The sequence below is a fragment of the Hyperolius riggenbachi genome, chromosome 7 (genome assembly GCF_040937935.1).
Source record: "Hyperolius riggenbachi isolate aHypRig1 chromosome 7, aHypRig1.pri, whole genome shotgun sequence".
In the NCBI taxonomy this organism is placed as follows: Eukaryota; Metazoa; Chordata; class Amphibia; order Anura; family Hyperoliidae; genus Hyperolius; species Hyperolius riggenbachi.
Genome location: NC_090652.1, coordinates 82,696,936 through 82,722,942, shown reverse-complemented (window position 1 = coordinate 82,722,942; position 26,007 = coordinate 82,696,936). Strand labels below are relative to the sequence as shown.

At 47.3% G+C, this 26,007-nt stretch overlaps 2 protein-coding genes across 2 annotated transcripts in view; one reads left to right on the top strand and one right to left on the bottom strand.

Annotated features, from left to right (window-relative positions):
* LOC137524392 (testis-expressed protein 2-like) overlaps positions 1–2,315 on the bottom strand; it is a 155,967-nt gene extending 153,652 nt beyond the window's left edge. Inside the window, exon 1 of the mRNA XM_068244169.1 lies at positions 2,273–2,315. The gene's annotated coding sequence lies outside the window, so the exon portion shown is untranslated. The remainder of the gene's footprint in view (positions 1–2,272) is intronic.
* On the top strand, positions 1,860–21,903 carry MSRB1 (methionine sulfoxide reductase B1). Its single transcript, XM_068244170.1, has 4 exons — positions 1,860–1,955; positions 7,849–7,997; positions 14,439–14,553; positions 16,876–21,903. Exons 1-4 carry the CDS (start codon positions 1,901–1,903, stop codon positions 16,905–16,907), a joined length of 351 nt encoding a protein of 116 aa, XP_068100271.1. The 5' UTR covers positions 1,860–1,900; the 3' UTR covers positions 16,908–21,903.
* Positions 21,904–26,007: the final 4,104 nt, after the last annotated feature.

Here is a 26,007-nt window from a genome sequence, read left to right as displayed (position 1 = left end):
CACCACGTCCTTGGAGTGCACGCACCAATCACTGGTGCAGAGATCAACAGGACCCTGATAGTGCGCTTGTACATGAATGGGAGGGTGGCACAAAGAAACAGGGCTTGGGTAGCAGCAGTGGTCTACAAGAGACTATGGACGCACATAAAGCCTTTTTTATTCATTTAAATATGTGTCCAATTGTTGATACGTTTACTTTATGTGTAGGATGTGACTTCCACCGACAGCATAGGGGACCCTGAATGAGACTGGCCTTGCATGGCTCTGGGACATGCCTACATATGTCCATATGTGTTACCAGCAATGTCTGTTTCTGGAGGTGTTGTGTCTATCCACTGGTTTATGTGAGTTTGAGCTGAAGTCCCTTTAAATTTTGCTGTTTCATTGTGGTCAGCCTCTTGACCTCTTCACATTAGTTATCAGCTTGATTAAGTGGATACGCATTTTTCTGAATGTGTGATATGGTGAATAAATTCTGCTGGTGGCACTCGGCGCCAAACATGGATACATCCCATGGCCGCATGTCCTAGGGATTTTATTAGGTAGGATAGCTACACACACACAATTTAATCCTTACCAGTAGTGACAAGGGCCGGATTTACCATAAGGCAATGTAGGCACACGCCTATAGGCGCCTGATGATGGAAAGACGGCTCACCCTCCTCCCTGAGCGCCTCCCTCTCTCCTTCCCGATGCAGAGTCCTGATGAGAGTATAAATGAGAGGTCACTCACCCAGCTCTCAGCATTCCACTGACCAGATCTCCCTTCAGTCAGGGGCACCTCTAGCTACTTAATTTTAAAGGGTACTTCTGACTACCTAATACTAAGGTGTACCTGTAGCTAGGTATGACGGGTAAGGGAGAAGAGACAGCCAGAACACTTATGGTGCAGTTTGGGGGGGGGGGGGGTTGTAGGTTAATGGAGGATGAAGTCTAAGGTGCCAGGACATCTGTGCCTATAGGCTCCTGTGAGGTTAACCTGGGCCAGCAGTAGTTTGTGGCCCCTGAAGGACCAGAGACTTTTTGGTAAAAAGACGGGGCTCACCAATGTTACATTGCACAGACCACCGTTCAATCGCTGCAGCCCACTCGCTCTGCTGTCAGTATGACAGCAGAGCTCCGTGAGCCAGTCAGGAGAGGATATCATTGGCTCCTGACCCTGTGAGTCAATCACAGGGTCAGGAGCCAATGAAAACAACTCCTGTCCGGCTCACGGTGCTCTGCTGTCATACCGACAGCAGAATGTGTGGGCTACAGCGATGGAACAGCGGCGGTAACGTGCGGCGTGGCAACTGTGAACTTCGCCCTGGCAGGGATATTAGGTCCCAAACGTGGCATAAATTTCAATTACCAAGGTTCCGGAAGTGGTTAAAATATATCTCTAATAAATGTATTGATAATAATAAAAAATGCATTCATAATAAAAGTTCCTGATTTGGAGCTTTAGGTAACTCCCAGCTTAGAATGAAGATTTCACTCTCAGCTGTCACCCTTGTTAAACAAGTACAGCAAGAATGCAAGAATGTAAGAACTGACTGATGTAATTTCTGTATGTAATGTACACAACCTGCTGCTTACACAAATATAACGCTATACAGCTGAAGCCCCCTACCACTTCCCACACTTGCCCCAACCATACATTATTGATTACAAATATATAATATATATAATTATGCAAACTCATCCCAGGTGTGCAGAAAGCATGGACAAGCACTGTACAGCCTTTCCCCTCAAGCAAAATGACACAGGCAGTCGCAGGCAAATAATGAAGTCACGCCTGTTCTGATGACACTAGCCCATCCCTCCCTTAGTTTTGTAAGGCAGCTTCTGTCAGCTGGCTGGCATAGTTGTGTGAACGGTGGGCGGGGAGGGTCAGAGAGGTTGGAGCTGTGCCTTCGCTATGTCGTTCTGCTCGTTCTTCGGCGGAGAGATATATAAGGATCACTTCGAGAACGGTAATAGCATGGGCTGCTGGGTGAGCTGCAGGGTAATCTCTGGTGTTGAGTTCTTGTGCTGCACCTGTCACTGCGTTATCATTATGTAACAGGAGAGCGGCAGCAGCGTGTGGTCACTGCTTTCTACAGAAAGTTAGGTAATATAGGAATGTAAGCAGCTGTTCCTAGTTGGGGGCTACAAGTACTTGTGATTGTCTATGGCATTCCAGAAGTAAAATGATAAAATGATATCTGTGCAAAACTTATTTGAGAAGTTTAAGGACCACTAGATAAAGGAAAATCACTAGATTTAAATACATGTAAAAACATGTATTTACTTGCAGTAAGTAGTAAAAGTGTGACACAACCGTCTGGTTTTAGACTAGTCAATCTCCTCGGGGGCTTCTCAGGGTTTTATTTGTTTTCAAAAGCACTTAGTAAATGACAGTTGCACCATCTAACTGCCAAGAAAGTGTGCAGTAGGTTGGCCAGCATCTTTGTATAAATGCTTTTCAGGGAATGTCTTTATAAAGAATAAAGGCCAAGCTGAGAATCCCCCATGAAGAGATGGACTAGTCAAAACCTGTCGGTTCAATCAGATTTCTACTACTTTCTATAAGCAACATGAACAAAGGAGAAAAGTAATTTATAGCTTGTTTTACACTGTCAGAAACCTACTGCTTATTTTTATGTGTTTCCATGCATTTTACAATTTTTTTTACAATAGTGGTCCTTTAAGAGTGATCAATGAATTGCAAACGTTTTGTGTGTGCCTGGATTTCCCTGCCCGCTGGTGTTCCCTGCCCGCTGGTGTTCCCTGCTCGCTGCTCTAATTTCTGGAGGGGGGAGTGCTGAAGGGTGGTCCGTGGTGAGGGAGGGGAGAGCCCCCCCCCCCCCCTTGCGGCTGAGTGTGCCCACTGCTTCCACTCCAGGCTACCTATACTGGGGGCACCTATACCTGGCTACCTATACTGGGGGCACCTATACATGACTACCTATACTGGGTGCATATTCACCTTGCTAACTATACAGGAGGCACCTATACCTGACTTCCTATACTGGGGCACCTATACCTGGCTACATATAATGGGGCACTTATATCTGGCTACCTATAATGGGGGCACCTGTCCCTGGCTACCTTTTACTAGAGGGACCTATATCTGGCTACCTATACTGGGGGCACCTATACCTGTCTACCTATATGGGGGCACCTATACCAGGCTACATATACTGTAGGCACCACCTATACCTGGCTACCTATACTAGGGGAACCTATACCTGGCTACCTATTTACGGGGACCTATACCAGGCTACCTATACTGGTGTGACCATGACATCACATGGGCGGACCTAACTGTAATGTAACTGTGTAACAGTAAGGCAGTGGGCTAATATAGGTAGCCAGAATAGTTGCCCCCAGCATAGGTTAGATAGGTAGGTGCCCCCAGTATAGGTTAGTTAGGTAGATGCCTCCAATATAGGTAGCCAGTATAGTTGCCACCAGTATAGGCTAGCTAGGTAGGTAGGTGCCCCCAATACAGGTTAGATAAGCAGGTGCTCCCAGTATAGGTTAGATAGGTAGCTGCCCCCCAGTATAGGTTAGATTGGTAGCTGCCCCCCAGTATAGTTTAGGTAGGTGCCCCCCCCCCCCCCCCCGTAATGGAGGGGGGAGTCAGCCGCAGGGAGGGCAGCCCGACCTCTCCCTCCCTTCCTCTCCCCGGGCCGCCCTCCGTGCTCCCCGCTTCGTCTGCAGAGTTAGCGCAGGGAAGCGCTGTAAATTGTCAGTAACTCACCTCCCTGGCTCCAATCACAGCTCACTAGCCGCAGATTTCCTGCTCTGCATAATGCTGATACACACGCTGCTTCCTGCTAAACAGAAAGCAGCGTGTGTATAAGCATCTATGCAGAGGAGGAGACCGGCGGCAAGTGAGCGGCGATTGGAACCAGGGAGGTGAGTAAAAACTGACTATTTACAGAGCTTCCCTGCGTTAACTCTGCAGTCGGAGGCTGGAACACAGAGGGCGGCCCAGGGAGTGGGAGAGGTCGGGCTTCCCTCCGCGCAGCTGACTTTCCCCCTCCATTTTATCGCCCCCCTCAGCGCTCAGGGCGGCAATCCGGGGCTATATCATCTCTGCCCTGCCAATCTCTCACCTCACCTGGTCCGGGTCGCACCCCTCCCCCCCCTCCCGATGCTAGTGGAGAGAGATCTGTTGACTGCCAAAAACCGCATGCCGATTCCAGATTGATTTCAGCATGAAATCTGTTGGGAATCAGCCTTGTGACGTTGTCTCACCCAGGGCTGTGGAATTGGAGCAATTTTTGGGCACCTGGAGTCGGTGGTTTCATAAACCTAGCAGTCGGGAGCTGTGGTTACCCATGCAAGGGCTGTGGAGTAGGAGTCGGAGACGAGGAGTAGAAATTATTTTTGATACGTGGAGTTGGAGTCGTGGTTTCATAAACTAAGGAGTCGGGAGTTGGATGATTTTTGAGCCTTTGTGTATTAATGCTTTACCTGTCTGCCGCTGTCTCCCACTCTTGATTCTCATTGCATGTGGGGTGTGTGTAAGTGACTGATGAGACCTTCCACCCTCTAATGAATGGATCACTAACTACATTTACCGATGGGTCAGGGTACACAGACCACTGTAAAAACATGTGTATGAAAGACACTGCCTTCCCAATCCACCTCCCAATGCTGTGATGATCAGATAACACTTTTATATACAGAGCAGACTGACTGCCATTGATAATGCTCTTGCCGGCCACTTTATGATATGTTCTTACAGAGCATCCTGTGATACAAACTGTAACATTGCCATAGCTGTGTGTGCTATTTGGTGAGTCTATCCTCACCTCCTGACTCTGTGAAATTGTGCTCTAGGACAGAGCAGAACATTAAAGCAACCCCGAAGCAACCTAAAAAAAAAATAGTTAGCTACTCGACTATGGAGTAGTATACGGCTCTGAATCCCATAAAGCCTTCCTGGTCCTCTCCCTGTGCCTTTGTTATCGTGCTGTCCCCAGTTCAAATTTGCCGCCTTCGGGAGTCCTCAGAAGGCTTCCTGAGTGCTTCTGAAAATGGGCAGGGCTGGATTTGTAGTTTTTACCGCCCAAGGTCACTATGACTGGCTTCCCCTTAGCCAACCTTCACCACATACACACCCTTTCAAGAGGAACTCCAGTGAAAATAATGTAATAAAAAAAGTGCTTCATTTTTACAATAATTATATATAAATGATTTAGTCAGTGTGTGCCCATTGTAAAAGCTTTTAAATCCCTGATTTACATTCTGACATTTATTACATGGTGACATTTTTACTGTTGGCAGGTGATGTAGCTGCTGCATGCTTTTTTGGCAGTTGGAATCAGCTGTAAACAGCTATTTACCACAATGCAGCAAGGTTCACAGACAGGAAAATGCCAGGAGTACGTACTCAAGAGTATCTTGTGGGAGGGGCTTCACCACAATATCAGTCATACAGCGCCCCCTGATGGTCTGTTTGTGAAAAGGAATAGATTTCTCATGTAAAAAGGGGTATCAGCTACTGATTGGGATAAAGCTCAATTCTTGGACGGAGTTTCTCTTTAAATGTACCCAAAAATCAATGTATTTAAGACACACAATTTGCATAGGTCCTTGTCTCTCTCCTTGTCTGCTGTAGCTCCAAGCCAGTCTCCCATCATGCAGTGGGCACACTGTTTTTCTTCTTCTTTAGTGAGGTCACTTACACCCTGGAGTTTTTCTGATCCATCTGTTAGCCTCAGCAGCGCTTAGTCACATATGACGGGATGCTACAAACTTTTCTGCCTCTCCACGGCTCTGATAGGTAGGAGCAGGGTGGAATCGGACTCAAAGCGCGGCTGGTGGTGACATTAACAGCTCTGGTCACAGACTTTAAGCTGTTCCCGTTGGCTGCCCATTTGTCCAAGACCTGGCTGTCTGTAGCCACCTGCCGTGATCATGTGAAGGATGCAGGACCAGATCCAGAAGAGGGTTTGTAGCAGGAGCTTACTGCTGTGGTCCACATATTTGGCAGTTTAACTACTGTGTGTCAGCCTACTGACCGCCCCTTGCTTCCTGGTGATGTAGGCCATGTGGCCTTTGTGGCCTTCCCTAAAATCCGGCCATGAAGACGGGCTCATCCATACTGCGCATGTGCAAGCCGTAAAAATGAATCCTTTTATACCTATAAAGTGGGAAAGAATAACCCACCATCTGTACATTCCCCTGCCCATTTCCCTGCAGAAATGGGCATAGAGGCAGTACAATGGGGGCACTATGAGGGCTAATGGGGGTTCAATAAGTGCTGTAGCAATATTGCAGCTCTTGATATTGGGATTGTGCCACCGTTCAGCAACAGAAAATGGAAAGATTAGGTCTGAAGACTATGGACTTGCTTTATTTTCCTGGATATAAACAAAATGTCTTCATTCTGTCCAGATGATAATGCGAATAGCTGTGGTTACCCATTAACGGTGTGGTAATGGAAGAATGCAGAAGTCTATTCCTGGAAGTTGCTTAGTAAGTGTAAATATTCTGTAATATTACTGTCACAACATGACTTGTGCAAGGAACTTTTGTGTTGCACATTCCACAAAAGAAAGTTTCTTGGGTTAAAGAGGCCCTGTAGGGACATAGAGTTGAATTTCACAATGAGCAAACACTGACTAAATAATATATAAATTAATATCGAAAGAAAAAATATTCATTACGTTATTTTCCCTACAGTTCATCTGTGTCATAAAGCAGAGTATGTGGTTTTTACATGACACTTTAATGCTATAGGACATGCCACTGCTGGCAAAACTATTGACATTACCTCAGGCACTTTAGACAGGCTATACTGAGGGAAGTGGTGGAGGGGTGTGACCCATTAAAACTGTACATACATATGTTATACACAGAAACATGAAAATACATGTGCAGTCGTGCACAATAGCTTTTTATAAAGATAGCAACCTATTTCTGTATTATTATTCCTGGCCTTGCGGTCATGGACATACATTAATGTATTAGGCACTTACAAATGTGGTCTGGGGAAAGTTTTATGTTTACACAGTGCCCCTTATGAGCAGCAAAGTCCATGAATTGAGGTACGGTTGTGTGGTAAGGTCTATAAAATGTAATTTTTAACTCACTGCACTATCTGATGTGAAGCAGAATTTATAAACATCTATGGTTGAGGATCTTAAGGCCTGTGACTAAAGGTGGCTGATAATGACCGCCTCAGCTGATAGTCAGGTTTGTATACAGCGGCCCTAGATCCACAAGCGATCCGCCTGGTGGATCAACTCACCCCCGTGATGCCCAGTTCATTGTCTGCGCAGCTTATATCGTCTCTCTACATCATGCCCCGCATAGCTACAGAACGCATTGTCAGCTACACAGCTGACACGCCTGGGAAGAGATGTCACCCAAGGGAATTGGGTCCTTATCCCTGGCTGGCGACATAAGTCAAGAGGTGAGTACGCACCTTTAGAGGTGTACTTCCTGTAATGGACTGGTAAGACTATGGGCTTGATTCACAAAAGGGTGCTAACACAGTTAGCAAGCCTAAAAGCTTTGGACGTGCAAACTAGGGTGCTAAGTAGTTAGCACATCCAAAGCTGCTACTGATCACGCATTAAGTTGGTGCGCGCAAAACGTTGCACCGTTTGTGTGTAAAACAGCTTTTCAGGCTATTTTGCACGCAACCGGTGCGATGTTTCGCGCGCACCGCTAACCTTTGCGTGCGCAAATGCTTGCGCGCATATTAGCGCGGGAAGCGGCCGTTTTCACGTCCTAAGTGCGTTTTCACTGGCGTGCTAACACTGAGCACCCTATAGTGTATCGAGGCCTATGTGTGTAGACAAGGCATTATGGGTACTTAGAATCTTTTTGTATAACTTGTGTTTTCTCTTGCTCTATGACCAGGCAAATACGTATGTGTCCAATGTGGCTATGAACTGTTCTCCAGTCAAGTCAAGTATGAGCACTCTTCCCCTTGGCCCGCCTTCACAGAGACCGTACATAAAGACAGCGTCTCCAAAGTACAGGAACGGGGTCGGCCGAATGCTCTTAAGGTGAGGAAAAGGTCAGGCAGGATGGTTGCCAGGGCACTGTCTGCCACAGATTCTTAGCACTATTGTGATCTAACAATTATTTAAGAAGTAGTGGACAGAAGAGTTTACCACTGAAGAAATGAAATCTATTGGAAATCACTGTGCAGTGTATAGGAAGGCAATAGATTCCTCTCTGATTAAGGTAGATTCGATCAGAGAGGGATCTATCTGATGGCTGATTTGGTGGCGGATCGGCAGGTGTATGGGCACCTTAAGGGATGTGGAGGCAGGAGAGAAAAACAGTTAAACATGCTGCCAAAAGATGATTAATCAAGCAATGACTACCCAAGCTGTCTTAACGTAAACAAGGTGGGGAGCCATAAGAAGCATTATGTCCTACTGTTGATTACAACTTTGCTGAACACTGACCATCATACTGTAAGCACGTTATTGTGACTCTATTTGCTCAAGCACTATTCTTGTTTGGCTTACAGGTGCTTTGAGTCCGCCAGGAGAAAAGCACAATATAAATGTTCTGTTTTACTGAGGATGACTCTGTGATAGGTATCAATGTAATTGACTGGCGGCTTGTGGTAATCACTGATGGACTGCTTCTCCGCATTTCCTGATGTCGTGACTTGTGATAATCACTGATGGACTGCCGCTGGGCTTGTGCTGCAGTTGTGGCTTGTGGTAATCATTGATGGACTGCTGCTGGGCTTGTGCTGCAGTTGTGGCTTGTGGTAATCACTGATGGACTGCTGTTGGGCTTGTGCTGCAGTTGTGGCTTGTGGTAATCACTGATGGACTGCTGTTGGGCTTGTGCTGCAGTTGTGGCTTGTGGTAATCACAGATGGACTGCCACTGTGCATGTGTTGCAGGTGTGGCTTGTGGTAATCATTGATGGACTGCCGCTGGGCTTGTGCTGCAGTTGTGGCTTGTGGTAATCATTGATGGACTGCCGCTGGGCTTGTGCTGCAGTTGTGGCTTGTGGTAATCACGGATGGACTGCCACTCTGCTTGTGCTGCATTTGTAGCTTGTGGTTATCACTGATGGACTGCCACTGTGCATGTGCTGCAGTTGTGGCTTGTGGTAATCACTGATGGACTGCCACTCTGCTTGTGCTGCATTTGTGGCTTGTGGTTATCACTGATGGACTGCCACTGTGCATGTGCTGCAGTTGTGGCTTGTGGTAATCGTTGATAGACTGCCGCTGTGCATGTGCTGAAGTTGTGGCTTATGATCATCACTGGTGAACTGCTGCTGTGCATGTGCTGCAGTTGTGGCTTGTGGTGATCATTGATGGACTGCCGCTGTACATGTGCTGCAGTTGTGGCTTGTGGTGATCATTGATGGGCTGCCACTTTGCAAGTGCTGCGGCAATCACTGAGGGACTGCCGCTGTGCATGTGTTGAAGTTGTGGCTTGTGGTGATCATTGACGGACTGTCGCTGTGCAGGTGCTGCAGTTGTGGCTTGTGGTGATCACTGACGGACTGTCGCTGTGCAGGTGCTGCAGTTGTGGCTTGCATCTGTTGGTAGATTCCACCTGGTAGATCATTTGCAATTCATAATTTATGAAGTATTGGCAAGCTGATAAAGTGTGGGCAGCTCTGGTTTACTACATAGCCTATTGTTACATATAAACATTTCAACAACTACAGTGCATTTTCTTTTTCTCTTTATTCAGCTGGGCATCTGATCAATGATGTCCATCTCTCTGATACTAGCACTGTGATAGAGGGAAAGGGCATTGCAGTGATTACTGGTCACAAACAGAAATTGCCACTGACCCAGGAAGGTAAAGAAACTTGCCACCTCAGCTGATAGCTGGGTAACTAACTGGTGGGAATGGATTTGTTCCATGTTAAAATTAAACCTTCATAGTACTCACCAGTTGTGCACACGTTCTATTGAGCACCTGCACATAGATGGAAGTGGAGTATCTGTTGCTGACCTTAGTGTTGGGCGAACAGTGTTCGCCACTGTTCGGGTTCTGCAGAACATCACCCTGTTCGGGTGATGTTCGAGTTCGGCCGAACACCTGACGGTGCTCGGCCAAACCGTTCGGCCATATGGCCGAACTAAGAGCGCATGGCCGAACGTTCCCCGAACGTTCGGCTAGCGCTGTGATTGGCCGAACGGGTCACGTGGTTCGGACCCGAACGCGCTCTGATTGGCCGAACTGTCACGTGGTTCGGGTAAATAAATACCCGAACCACGTCATATCTCCGCCATTTGTCTGTGGGTTTAGCTTTGGGTAGGCAGGCAGGGTAGTTCGCGCTCCAGCCACGCTAGCCAGGGTCCCCCCCAGTCATTGTGTGTCGCTGCTGGGAATAGTAGTACACCGCTCGCTCAGCATTCTGTTTACTGCCACTCTGTGTACCTCGCTCAGCCACACTATATAGCATTCTGTTTACTGCCACTCTGTGTCTGCTGGGAATAGTAGTACACCGCTTGCACAGCCACACTATATAGCATTCTGTTTACTGCCACTCTGTGTACCTCGCTCAGCCACACTATATAGCATTCTGTTTACTGCCACTCTGTGTCTGCTGGGAATAGTGGTACACCGCTCGCTCAGCCACACTATATAGCATTCTGTTCACTGTTCTGTGTCTGCTTGGAATAGTGGTACACCGCTCGTTCAGCCACACTATATAGCATTCTGTGTACTGTTCTGTGTCTGCTGGGAACAGTAGTACACCGCTCGTTCAGCCACACTATATAGCATTCTGTGTACTGTTCTGTGTCTGCTGGGAACAGTAGTACACCGCTCGCTCAGCCACACTATATAGCATTCTGTTCACTGTTCTGTGTCTGCTGGGAATAGTGGTACACCGCTCGCTCAGCCACACTATATAGCATTCTGTTCACTGTTCTGTGTCTGCTGGGAATAGTGGTACACCGCTCGCTCAGCCACACTATATAGCATTCTGTTTACTGTTCTGTGTCTGCTGGGAATAGTGGTACACCGCTCGCTCATCCACACTATATAGCATTCTGTTCACTGTTCTGTGTCTGCTGGGAATAGTGGTACACCGCTCGCTCAGCCACACTATATAGCATTCTGTTCACTGTTCTGTGTCTGCTGGGAATAGTGGTACACCGCTCGCTCAGCCACACTATATAGCATTCTGTTTACTGCCACTCTGTGTACCTCGCTCAGCCACACTATATAGCATTGCGTACTCTGCCAGTCAGTGTGTATATTGCTGGGATCAGTAATACTCCACTCACCGTCAACCACTATATGAGCTCAACATGAGTTCCCCAGAGACCTCCGCTGTGAGCAGCACTCCCAACAACAGCAACAGCCAACGCCCCACGCAAGCTATAACATCCACCCCAGCAGCCAGTGGTCAGCAGCAGCCCTCCCCGGAGGAGAACGTTGTGTCCATCAGTCCGTCGCCAGAGCGATTAATGAGGGCTGCCATTGAGGAGATGATGGGGCCTGATGTGGAGGAGGAGGTCTGGCTCAGGCCAGCATCCCAAGTTAATGTTGAGGACGATGAGGGGTCTGTGTCTGGGGATGTTGGGGTGGCAGAGGTGGTGGGTGGGTCAGACTCAGGAGAAGAGTTGTATGATGAGGATGATGATCGGGACCATCTGTATGTGCCTCAGAGTCCGACCCCGGAAAACATGTTGTATCGTGTGTTTAGGTACTAAAATCTGCGTTCCCTCCCAGTAGTGTTGGGCGAACAGTGTTTGCCACTGTTCGGGTTCTGCAGAACATCACCCTGTTCGGGGTGACTATATAGCAGACTATATAGCATTGTGTTTAATGCCACTCTGTGTACACGGCTCAGCCACACTATATAGCATTGTGTTTACTTCCACTCTGTGTCTGCTGGGAACAGTAGTACACCGCTCACCCGCCACTGTATAGCATTGTGCTCTGTGTCACTGCTGACAATAGTGGTACACCGCTCACCCACCACTGTATAGCATTTCTGTACTGCCACTGTACTGCTGCCAGTCAGCGTGTACTTTAAGGATAAGTGAAATGAGGAAGAAATCCGGTGAAAGAGGGAGGGGCAAGGGAAGAGGTGTTTCCCCTGACGGTTCACGTACAGGCCACAGGGGAGCACCCAAGAAAACCCACTCAATACTGCCCATGTTGTCCAGGACAACAACCCTCACAGATCCAAAAGAACAGGACCAGATAATTACTTGGATGACCTCTCAAGCGTCCAGCAGTGGGTTAAGCAGCACCAGCACATCACGCACGAGGTCCGAGTCCTCAGCCAGTTAAAGTCTGGGCTTTCTTTGAAGACTGCACTGAGGATGTTACCATGGCGATTTGCAAGGTGTGCAAGACCCGCCTGAGCAGGGGGAAAAGTATTAACAACCTCTCCACCACCAGCATGAGCCGCCACATTCTATCCAAACATCCCACTCTGTGGGCAAACGCGGCAGGACAGGGTACCACCAGCAACACTGCCTCCCTTGGGTTCACCAGACTCACCACCAGACCCGCCTCAGCAGCAGCAGTAGCCCAGCCATTGCGTGGTTCACAACATTCACAAACATCAGACGATGCTGACACTGTCACTTTCCGGACTAGTGCTCTTGAGGTCTCCCAGTGTTCATCAAACACAACAACCAACAGCCCTTCGGTGTGCAGCGCTACGGTTGAGTTGTCTGTTTCTGAGATGTTTGAGCACAAGAGGAAATTGCCAGCAAATGACCCCCGGGCCGTGGCAGTAACAGCCAGCCAGCATAGCCAAGCTTCTGGCCTGCGAAATGCTGCCATATCGAGTGGTGGAGACAAACAGCTTCAAGGGCATGATGTCAGTGGCCATCCCACGTTACGTGGTTCCCAGCCGCTACCACTTTGCGCGCTCTGCAGTGCCTGAGTTGCATGAGCACGTGGTCAGCTAAATAACCCGAAGCTTGAAGAATGCCGTTGCCTGCAAGGTTCACCTCACCACTGACACCTGGACGAGTGCGTTCGGCCAGGGTCGATACATCTCCCTTACCGCGCACTGGGTGAACCTTGTGGAGCCTGGCAGCGATTCCTCACCTGCTACGGCGCGGGTGTTGCCCACGCCGCAAACAGCTGGATAACAACAGCAGCACCTACCTCTCTGACTCCTTCTCCTCCAACGCATCTCAAAGCTGTACCTCATCCGGAAATGCTAACCCAGCACCAGCAGCAGTAGGATCGTGGAAGCAGTGCAGCACAGCTGTTGGCATGCGTCAGCAAGCGTTGCTGAAGCTGATCTGCCTTGGGGATAAGCAGCACACAGGGGAGGAAATTTGGAGGGGAATAAAGGAACAGACGGATTTGTGGCTGGCACCGCTGGACCTGAAACCGGGCATGAAGCTAGACACCTGGCACGAACTGGCAATGTACGCAATAGAGGTGCTGGCTTGCCCGGCAGCCAGCGTTATGTCGGAACGCTGTTTCAGTGCTGCCGGAGGCATCATCACAGATCGGCGTATCCGCCTCTCCACAGAAAATGCAGACCGTCTGACTCAAATTAAAATGAATCAATCCTGGATTGGAAACGACTACGCAACACTCCTGGACCCCAACCAAGTAACATGACCGATGAACATCTGGGATGGTTTAGCGTTTCCGGTCCCTGTTTATTGAACCTCTCATCTGTATTACATTTATGACTGCATGGCGGCAAAAAGCATTGCTGCTATATCCGCACGCTTTTTGTCCTCATGCAAGGCCTGGGTTGTTGTGTCTCACAAAGCGTGGCCTTCTCCTCCTGCGCCTCCTCCTGTTCCATCACGTGTGCTGCTGCTGCTGCTGGGTTACCGTTGCCGCGTGGTCCCTGTTTATTGAACCTCTTATCTTTATTACATTTATGACTACATGGCGGTACAAAGCATGCTATCCGCACGCTTTTTGTCCTCATGCAAGGCCTGGGTTGTTGTGTCTCAAAGCGTGGCCTTCTCCTCCTGCGCCACCCTCCTCCTGTTCCATCACGTGTGCTGCTGCTGGGTTAGCATTACCGGTCCCTTTTCCTGGAACCTCTTATATGTATTACATTTATGACTGCATGCCGACAAAAAGCATGTTACCTGTGCAAAGAAAACAGACATTTCCCGCATTTAAAAGACAGTTTTCCCTTTGAAACTTTAAAATCGATTTTCTCAAAAACTATAAGCTCTTTTTGCTAAATTTTTTTTTCCTCTTGTACCCACTCCCAAGGTGCACATACCCTGTAAATTTGGGGTATGTAGCATATAAGGAGGCTTTACAAAGCACAAAAGTTCGGGTCCCCATTGACTTCCATTATGTTCGGAGTTCGGGTCGAACACCCGAACATCGCGGCCATGTTCGGCCTGTTCGGCCCGAACCCGAACATCTAGATGTTCGCCCAACACTAGCTGACCTCTCACTCAGGGCAAATAGAGAGCGGGAAACTCACTGTATAGTTTCACAAGCACATCCTTATGCGGGTTGTCTGCAATGATAAATTATGTTCTTGTCCTCCTCCAGGTTTCCTGCGGAAAGTGCGGCAATGGATTGGGACATGAATTCTTAAATGATGGACCAAAGAAGGGCCAGTCCCGCTTCTGAATATTCAGCAGCTCGATTAAGTTTGTCCCCAAAGGTAACCAGTGTTAGAATACAATATGAATACACCAGTATCACACCTTCAATATCAGAATCTCATGAGAATAATTTCTGTGTGTCTGATGTCTTTATTCCTATATGATTACCTTCTGCATGAACCCAATCACAGGACTATCCACTAGATCAGGGGTGCCCATTAGGTAGATCGCGATCTACTGGTAGATCTCAAGGACTTCATGGTAGATCCCAACAGCACTACATTTTCCATTCCGTATATACAATTGTCCTCCTAAAATTGTACATAGGTAGATCATTTTGACTTGCTAATTTTTAAAGTAGCTCATAAGCTGAAAAAGTGTGGGGACCCCGGCACTAGATCCTTCACAGAGCATTGAAAATCAACCTATACTCATTTGGCTTTCTTGACTTTGCCAAGTAGCAGGACGTTTATAGGTAAAATGCATCAAACAGTGGGAAATAAACTCCGCTTTCCTCCATGGCCTCTCCATTGTGGTCCTTCTGGTTCAGGGTGATGATGCAGCACAAAGTGGCTGAGTGCCGTGGTGGCCCCTCCCCCTCCCACCAACGTGTTGCCGCTAACACTCATGCTCAGGCTGTGGGCAAAATGGCACACAGCTTGGGAGCCTTGCAAGTGCCATATGTCATAACATGTTTTCGCTAGGAGACACAAAGTTATTTGGAGGAAAAGCAAGCCCCCCCCCCCCCCCCCCCCCTCCAAACTATTCTTTAATGACAAAGGTGAAAAGGCTAGAGATTTGTACATAAACTTTGGAGCTGAACTCTGGGCTACATAAGATGGGCTTTGAACCTCTCAGCAGTGCACCCCCTGTAAGCCATTCCCTTTTTTCCCTTTACTGAGCCTGGAAAATTATTTTAAAGGATACCCGAAGTGACATGTGACATGATAAGATAGACATGTCTATGTACAGTGCCTAGCACACAAATAACTATGCTGTGTTCCTTTTTTTCCTTTCTCTGCTTGCAAGAGTTAAATATCAGTTATGTAAGTGGCTGACTCAGTCCTGACTCACTGATAAGAAATTCCTCTTTTTACCTCTTTCCTGCTCTCAGAAGCCATTTTCTGCTAGGAAAGTGTTGGAATTTCTTATCAGTAAGGGTCACACTTTAGTCACTTCCTGTCTGAGTCAGGACTGAGTCAGTCACTTACATACCTGGTATTTAACTCTTTCAGGAAGAGAAAGAAAAAAAGGAACACAGCATAGGTATTTGTGTGCTAGGCACTGTACATACACTTGTCTATGTCATCATGTCACATGTCAGTTTGGGTATCCTTTAAATGCACACCTGAGGTTAGTGGTATATGGAGCCTTTCATACTTATTTACTTTTAAACAATGCACATTGCCTAACTGTCCTGCCAATCCTCTGTCTCTAAGCTTGTTCAGAGTGCTCTGACTGAACAAAAGGTGGTCATACATTTGCAGATGACCGCCTGATGTGCCCTAAAGTTAGATCCCTCTCTGATCGTACAATCTTTACAAGTCTGACCGGAGTAGCTGCATGCGTGTTTCAGGTGTGTGATTCAGACACTACTGCAGCCAAAGAGGTCAGCAGGATGCCAGGCAACTGGCATTGTTTAAAAGGAAATAAATATGGCAGCCTCCATATCCGTCTCACTTCAGGTGTACTTTAGGAAAAGAGTTATTCAGATGTCATTTACCATGAACATCAGGTGACACGGACAAAACAGCAGTTAGTACTGATGTGTGGTGACAACCCTGATATATTTCCTCACACGCTGGGCTTCATTTACATCTGATGGAAACTCGTCTTGCAGATTAATAATCCTTTAATTTTGTCTGAAGTTCAGTTCTGATAGTGTTAACGTTTTCAGTATCCTCTATAATAAAACCCGTGTCCCTGCGTAGCGCTGTTCCTGTGTAGCTGGGTCCGTGCCTTTTGCTACTGCGCATGTGCAAAACACGGACCCAGACAACAGTTGGGACTGGAGGACGGGGCGAGTGAGCTGGGCAGGCATGTGCAGACGGTTGCGCGTGCGCTTGAGCGGCAGTTGCGCACGAATGGAAAGTTAAAAAACAAACGAACCTAGAGCCGTTTTTAAACAGGCTTGGGTCTACTATTTTTATATATATTTTTTTTATAGTATTTTAATTTATTTATCTTTTTCTTCAAATAATGATGCAGGGGGTAAGTAAAGTAGTCTATACTTAGAGGCTGTGATTAGGCATTTGCCTGGTGCACATCACATCTGCTATTTCCTGTGTGATACAACTTGTATTATAGCGCAGGGGCTGTATATGGATGGATTAATTGATATGTAAGAGACATTTTCTAATTGTTTCTCTTTGTTTTTGCAGACAAAGTTGATGGGGATTCTAATCGAGCCTAGAAAGCCCATAGGAATGAATTGATGAGGGACGTGCTGAACCTCTCCTGATAGACCATCAGCGGATGAATCGGCCATGATAAACCCTTGCCGGGCATCTCGGCTGAAGATTGTACCTGCTGGCATCAGAGGTGGTTTGGGGTCTCTCGCTGGATGGAACCACAATGCACCCCCAGATTGAATGCCACAATAATCCACATGCTGTGATCCCTTCTCATGGTTTTCCCATAATTCCCTTCTCCTGTCAGATCAGCTTAAATCAACGTATTGGACAGTATTGCTCAGGATAATGGCTGGCTGTGGTCAGTACAGTAGCTGTGAGGGGAATGGACTTTTGTTGCAGAACAAACAGGAAGCCCAGCTGTCTCGTCTAGGCAAGCAGGCAAAGAGCACAAGTACAAGATGCAACTATTACGTTTATGAAACATTATAGCCAGGTCCACTTCTGACTGTTCTCATACTCCTAGTAAGTGTCCACCCCCTATGACAAGTAGAGGCCATCAGAGGCAGTACAGGGTGTTGGGCTTGTTTGCCTTTTCCCCTTCCTTTGGATTGGGTGCCCTGGTTTCCCCTCTCTGGGTTCAGAAAGTGATGTCACAGGGTTTGGAGAGATTTGTATGGATATGAGAGCTGAACCAATGAAAGAAGACCCATGTTAGTAGCAGGAAAATAAGCTCAAATCTGATTCCCAACTAGCCTCTGTATTGTGGGAAGGGAAGAGGAGGGAGAGCAGCAGATAGAAGTAGTGGTTTTTTTTTCATGTCATACTCAAATCACTTGAGATCTGCAGCCAATAATGGCGTGCTCATTAGGCCACCCTGCAGTGTTAGGGAGTCTTGCCCAAGGACTCCTTACTGAATAAGTATTGGTTTAAAGGAACTAAATGATGTTGCACAACCTGATCCCCACAGCTAAAATCCATAGGAGTGTATTTCAAGTATATAAGTAGGGAACAGGCATAGCTAGAGGGATATCAAAATCCCAAATGTCCACCCACATCCCATGTGCAGACACCCTCTTTATGCTGCTGACAGCTGACTTCACTCAGGCAGAGCATAAAGCAGCAGCAAACTGCCTTAGTAATGTTTTAATACTTGCCCTGGAGGAAACTTCTCTAAAGTGCCTGTTTCCATTACAAAACATGCTGCAATGTGATGTTTAATAATTTTAACTAGCAATTATTATAGTGTGTGTGTGATTTTTACATTATCCTGTGCCATTTTTTTCAATGGGATTGGCTAGGGAAATTAATTAAAAGTTTTGCGCAGTGCGGATTCAATCAACTTCGGAAGAAATCTGGGACTTGCAAATGCTATAGGAAAGGGCCTAAGATGTATTTGATCTGCAGGTCAAATAATTTTATCCAGGGAGGGGGTGGGACGACAGCCCTGGAACGAGGACACGGAGAGGGGGGCAGGAAGGCTCTAAGGGAAGGATCCAGAGTCTTCCCTCTACTGAGATTTTTATCCAAGTCTCTTTTTCCCTTTGCTTCATTGTTTCTAGAAGCTTGCCATTACAGGGGCAAACTCAGGATTTTCAAAGAGGGGTGGGGGAGAGATTCCTGAAAGGTCTCCCTCAGCCACGCACATTACAGTATAATAATATGGGTGCACACAATGCAATTTCCCATCCGACTAACATGATCTGACTATTATTTCTAACATGTTCGAACTGCTCCCGATCAACAATGCGATCGATCGGGAGAAGTTTGGATACATATAATAATGAGCACAGCCGACACTGGTAATGAAGGGGAAAGTGAAGCATTCACACAGCAGGGCACAGGGCTGTGCTCATGCCTGACTCTGTGCTCTGTTACGTTACCCAGAGCTGTTCCATATGCTCTGTACACACGCTGCTGCTCCATGCTCTGTACACACGCTACTGCTCCATGCTCTGTACACACGCTGCTGCTCCATGCTCTGTACACACGCTGCTGCTCCATGCTCTGTACACACGCTGCTGCTCCATGCTCTGTACACACACTGCATTCTGCTGCTCCATGTTCTGTACACACCCTGCTGCTCCATGCTCTGTACACACACTGCTGCTCCATGCTCTGGACACACGCTGCTGCTACATGCTCTGGACACACGCTGCTGCTCCATGCTCTGTACACACGCTGCTGCTCCATGCTCTGTACACACTGCTGCTCCATGCTCTGTACACACGCTGCTGCTCCATGCTCTGTACACACGCTGCTGCTCCATGCTCTGTACACACGCTGCTGCTCCATGCTCTGTACACACGCTGCTGCTCCATGCTCTGTACACACGCTGCTGCTCCATGCTCTGTACACACGCTGCTGCTCCATGCTCTGTACACACACTGCATTCTGCTGCTCCATGTTCTGTACACACCCTGCTGCTCCATGCTCTGTACACACACTGCTGCTCCATGCTCTGTACACACACTGCTGCTACATGCTCTGGACACACACTGCTGCTCCATGCTCTGTACACACGCTGCTGCTCCATGCTCTGTACACACACTGCTGCTCCATGCTCTGTACACACGCTACTGCTCCATGCTCTGTACACACGCTGCTGCTCCATGCTCTGTACACACACTGCATTCTGCTGATCCATGTTCTGTACAAACCTGCTGCTCCATGCTCTGTACACACACTGCTACTCCATGCTCTGTACACACACTGCTGCTCCATGCTCTGTACACACACTGCTGCTCCATGCTCTGTACACACACTGCTGCTCCATGCTCTGTACACACGCTACTGCTCCATGCTCTGTACACACGCTGCTGCTCCATGCTCTGTACACACGCTGCTGCTCCATGCTCTGTACACACGCTGCTGCTCCATGCTCTGTACACACGCTGCTGCTCCATGCTCTGTACACACACTGCTGCTCCATGCTCTGTACACACACTGCTACTCCATGCTCTGACTGTACACATTCTGCTGCTCCATGCTCTGTACACACCCTGCTGCTCCATGCTCTGTACACACCCTGCTGCTCCATGCTCTGTACACATCCTGCTGCTCCATGCTCTGTACACACACTGCTGCTCCATGCTCTGTACACACACTGCTGCTCCATGCTCTGACTGTACACATTCTGCTTCTCCATGCTCTGTACACATTCTGCTGCTCCATGCTCTGTACACACGCTGCTGCTCCATGCTCTGTACACACGCTGCTGCTCCATGCTCTGTACACACGCTGCTGCTCCATGCTCTGTACACACGCTGCTGCTCCATGCTCTGTACACACACTGCTGCTCAATGCTCTGTACACACCCTGCTGCTTTATGCTCTGTACACACGCTGCTGCTCCATGCTCTGTACACACGCTGCTGCCCCATGCTCTGTACACACGCTGCTGCTCCATGCTCTGTACACACGCTGCTGCTCCATGCTCTGTACACACGCTGCTGCTCCATGCTCTGTACACACACTCATGCTCTGTACACATGCTGCTGCTACATCCTAAGTCAACTGTAGCTTGGAAAGATTGTGCAGACAGCAGTACTGTGCTGTGTGCAGCAGGATGCCTGCAGATATTCTGGTGTCTCAGCTTGTGCCTGTTCCCAGACACTGCACCGGCCCTGGTGTGTGGGGGGATTCTGGGCAGATGTAATCCCCCCTGAACTTGCCTATGCATTATGTACTCAGGTATTTACAGTTGCCACTGATACATACCTGATGTTAATTGTGGTGTGTTCATTTTGAAGAAAATGTATGAAAAAGTGTTATTTTTATATGCTAGTATCCTATGAATCTCACAAGAGCATCAATACCTCATATTTGCCAGAAAACCATACAAAGCCTCCTTCTTGTTTGGTGTGGCTGTAGACTGGCTTAGCTTTATTCATGTCCTCTATGTGTTCATTATGATTATCTTGTGTCTTGTGTTCAATGACCTGAGAATTCTTTATAGCAGCCTCTGGGTGGCAGTAGAGTACAGTGTATATATACTGGATATGCTGGAGATGCCATATCTAAGCAATACTTGCTTTGTATATCAGACTGTAGAAGTTGTAGCAGGAGACAGAAACTCTGCAACTAGTTGGGGATCCCTGCCGCCTCTCATCGGTGCTTATGTCACATGGCATGTTGGCCGATTCAGGGAAAGCCAGGTAAATCTTTATAGTTGTTTGTGAGGCAAGCAGATACCTCACAGATCATTCTCAAGGTGGCCACTAATGATTCAAATTTCCAAACGATCATTTACGACTGATTCTTTGTAGGAATAATCGGAAATGATAGTTTGGGACCACTAATGGACAAAAATCTCTTAACCAATCAGGTGAGATTAATGAAATCGATCTGAGAATGTAAACAATCGTTCTGCAAATTGTATCATTAATGGCCACCTTCGGAAAGGAATCAGCCGATGGTTGCAGTATCCAATCAGATTCTTCTTTTTCCTTCTCCCATTCTGCAGTGGACGAACCTGATTGACAAAAGAGGAGGTCTAGATTGAAAGTTCTGCCCTCAGTTTGATAAGCGAGGCCCAGTGTAACTTTTCATTCATCAACTAGAGCAGTGATCTGCAAACTTGGCTATCCAGCTGTTAAGGAATCACAAGTACAAGTCCCACAATGCATTGCAGGAGTCTGACAGCCACAGTCATGATTCATAAAGGCAAATGCATTGTGGGATTTGTAGTTCCTTAACAGCTGGAGAGCCAAGTTTGCAGATCACTGTACTAGAGGAAGGAAAGTATCTGTGTTACCCAACTCAGCCAATCAGGTTTCAGCTCTCACAGTCTAGTATCCCATGCTATAAAAAATAGAGTTGATGTAGAGAATATAGAGATTTCTTTCCACCGGATTTATGTACAGTGTCCGGCGTGTGTAACTATTCAATGCCTGCTGTAACAGTGGCAATGTTTGTATTGTCAACTGCAGCCTGAAAGTGCAGGGGATGACCACACTGTATAACGGGAATCACAGAGGGTGTCTACACTGAGCTCCCACCACCTCATGCTCAGCTGTCACTGGTGTAACAATATTTTTAAATAAACAGTTTGATATTACATCTGTGTGCTTTTCTGTTCACATTTCATGGATGTGTCTGACAGTTACACGGAACGCACTGAACACTCTAGCACATCTATCTGGGTAAACAGGCAGGATCATGGTTTGCATTTAGGTGCTTTACAGTATACACACAGAGCAGTTAGCATTTGTCGACAGGCAGTCTGTTATTGTCCACATTTAATCAGGGGCTTTTATGCTCCGATTCTGTGTATTCTGTATCCACTTCTAACATTATTTCATTATGTTGGTACACAGTTTGGGCAGTTGTTTCCTGAATAAACTTTATTATTCACTGGTATTTATCTAGTTTTGATATTTTTGACCTATATATATTTTTGTCTTGTTGTAAATGCTGTGTAGTTCATCCATGGCTACCACCCCATTTTGGGGTGTGTTGCTCTTTTTATATGAATGTGTTTGTTAATAATGATAATAATAATCATCATCTAGTTTTGTGCTTCATCTGCTACTTGTTATGCCTCATAAAGAACACTAGGTGGTGTTGCTGCATCACTGGGACTATGAGAAAGTAGTGAACATTGGGAAAATGAACAATCCTTTTAACCAGGAAAGCACATAATGATCTGCTGCAAACCTTTGGGCAGTCAATCAATATTTTATTTCCTGTTCTTGTGTTTACAACCAATTCTCTTCTTAACAAGGTCAGGACAATTACTTTAGATATTGCACAACTGGCTACACAGGTACATGGTGAGACGTATAGCACTGATCAGTAACACGACCAGTCTGCAGAAGGACTCACTTTCATCACTGAACAATCCGATGTATTGGTTAATTCATTGACCGACAGTAACTTATCTGAAATGGGAGGAAACCAGAGTGCCCGTAGGAACCACACACGGACACAGGGAGAGCATACAAACTCTGTGCAGATAGTGCCCTGGCTGGGATTCTAACCGTGGACCCAGCGCTGCAAGGCAAGAGCGTTAGCCACTATACCATCACGCTGCCTCTAGTGGTACAAACGAAATGGCACAATCCTTTTCGTAACAAATGTAATGAGTTTGTTAAAATCATAGTACAAAAAAATGAAATAGGAGGATTTGGTGTTCAGCTGACACTGCACATCATCATTGCACAAAAAATGCACCCCGATATTTCACATTATGGTACTGCAGAAGAAAACCTCATCACACTCATCCCACTGCAAACATTGTACAGTACAAAAATGGGGAAAAGTGCATACATAGTGCAGTATGCTTATTGCTTTCTGACCAATAATGTGATGATTTTGCACCCCTGCAGAGATCTGACTGATTATTTTTTACACACATTCCAGAAGTCTGTACACAGAAGTGCTGTGCTCCGGCTACTGCCAGCTTCCCCTGCCTCTCCCATGGCTGTCTATACTCCCCAACAATAGCAATGCTTAAAATCCTGGTACGCTTTGTAAAAAATAGGGCTAAACCATTTAATCTTTAAAGTGAACTTGAACCGAGTAAAACTATTTAAAATAAGCATATGATGAACCTGCAAACAATATTACATCCTTACCTCACTGTCAGTTCCTCTCCTTACCTCACTGTCAGTTCCTCTCACTGTCAGTTCCTCTCACTGTCAGTTCCTTCCATTTCTGACCAAATCTTATCAGTTGTTGTCAGTTACAGGGGCACCTCTAGCCATTTTGTCACTCCAGGCTAGAAAGCCTGTGCCCCCCCCCCTCCCACGTGGCGGCCACTACGCACGCCCCCACCCGTGGTGCCCTCCCCATGTGAAAATAATCGGAATGCGGCAGTGTTTCACCAAAAAAATAATCATAATGCGCCAGTGTTTCACCTGAAAATAATCGTAATGCAACAGCATTTCACCAGAAATTACACTTACTACAGCAGCGTTTCACCAAAAAATACACATAGGCTGGGCTCCACTTTCATGAGGCACAAAGGGGGACAGAAGGAGGCACAGGGGTACTGAATAAGGCACATAGGGTGACATAGGAAGGCATAGAGGAACAGAAGGAGGCATGAGGGTCAGAAGAAGTCACAAATGAGGACAGAAGGAGGCACAAGGGAACAGAAGGAGGCACACAGGGGGACAGAAGGAGACACAATGGGCAACAAAAGGAGACACAAAGGAGGACAGAAGGAGGCACAGAAGGACAGAAAGAGGTACACAGATGGGGAAGCGGGCAGTACAGGGGGACAGAAGAAGGCATGAGGGCCAGAAGGAGGAACAAAAAACGACAGAAGGAGGCATAGGGGGACTGAAAGAGGCACACAGGACAGAAGGAGGCACAAAGTGGGGCAGAAGGAGGCACAATGGCTGACAGATTGAGGCACAAAGGGGGACAAAAGGAGGCACAGGAGGAAAGAAAAGGGCACAAGGGGACTGAAGGAGGCACACAGAGGACAGAAAGAGACACAAAGGGGGCAGAAGAAGGCATGATGGGGGACAGAAAAAATCACAAAGGGGGCAGAAGGAGGCACAGGAAGACAGTAGGAGGCACAAAGGGGAAAAGAAGGATGCATAAAGGGAGACAGAAGGAGGCACAAAATGGTGACAGAAGAAGGCAGAGGGGGGGTGTAAGGAGGCACAGGGATACAGAAGGAGGCACAAAGGGGCACAGAAGGAACCGCAGGGGACAGAGGTGGCACATGGGGACTGAAGAGGCATAAAGGGAGACAGAAGGAGGCACATGAGGACAGAAGGAGGGAGAGTGGGACTGAAATAGGAACAGGAGGGCAGAGGTAGCACAGGGGGGCGACGAAAGGCACAAGGGGACATATGGAGGCACATGGGGACAGAAGGAGGCAGAGGTGGCACAGGGGGACTGAAGGAGGCACATGGAGACAGAAGGAGGCACAAAGGGAGACAGAAGGACAAACAGGGGTCAGACATGGCACAAGGGACTGAAGGAGGCACAAGGAGACAGAAGGAGGCACAAAAGGGACAGAAGGAGGCACAAAGGGGGGAAAAGATGTACAAGGCACAGAGGGACACAGTGGCAGCTGCCTGCAACTTACGCTAAGCAGATGCAGCAGAAGCAAGTAATTGAACGCCCGTGGAGGTGTGGCTTAGTCAGGGGGTGTGGCTTTTGTCGAGGGGGGGTGGCTTAATCCAATAACATGGCGCCCCCAGGACCGATGCCACTCCAGACAATGGCCTGTACTGCCTATGCCTATAGGCTCCCCTGGTCAGTTATAACTACAAGGACAACTGATGAGCAAGGTAATGTTCATGTTTCCCTATGGCTCAAGTGGGCGATATTACAGTTTAACAGTGTGCTGACCTGGAAGCTGTTATGAGGACGGAAAATGGAGGACGGAGAATTGCATTGATCACAGTGGACAAACAGGATGATGGAGAATAGAAAGAGATTGATGAGTAGGCTACACAGGAGGTAAGTATGATGTGTGTATGTTTATTCTGACCTTTAATTTTCAGTTCAGGTTTGCTTTTAATGTTGTTGGTGGTCGGTAATAAACAATGCCATGCCAGCCTATTGGAGGGTTATCAGTATCTTTTTTTTTGGTGCTGGAATTTGTTTACTATAGAATTTGTCTACTATATAGCCAGACAGAGCAGGGACAAGGTCCTCCAGCACCCAAGGCTGAGACACCAAAGTGCGCCCCTCCACCCCTCCCACCCCAGTTGTCACACACTAATTGCTATTAGACTAAAAGGGCCACAGGGCCCACAACCTCCCCAACACCTTAATATCTAGTTATCTGGCTTGCAGTCACTGCTATGTATCCCCTTTTCTTATTTATTTCTGCTTCATACACCATTAAGAATGACAACTGAATGAATTGTGCGCCCCCTCCTACACTGCGCCCTGAGGCTGGAGCCTCTCCAGCCTATGCCTTGGCCCGGCCCTGTAGCCAGACAACAAAAATGTGTAAATGTAATTAAAGCGCCAAAAAACATCTCACCCTGCTCCTGCAAATGTTGTGGCGGCGTTAATTACTATTCCCCCTCCAGGCCGTCATGGGCTCTGGCCAAATTACACTGTTTCTATAGTAATTATGGCACCTGAATTACTGACTCAGCACCAATGTAGCCATAACTCACATTATGGCCTATGGAGGCGCCTTCTGCACCCCAAATTTCCTGAACCATTTTTGCCTGTCTCGCCAAAG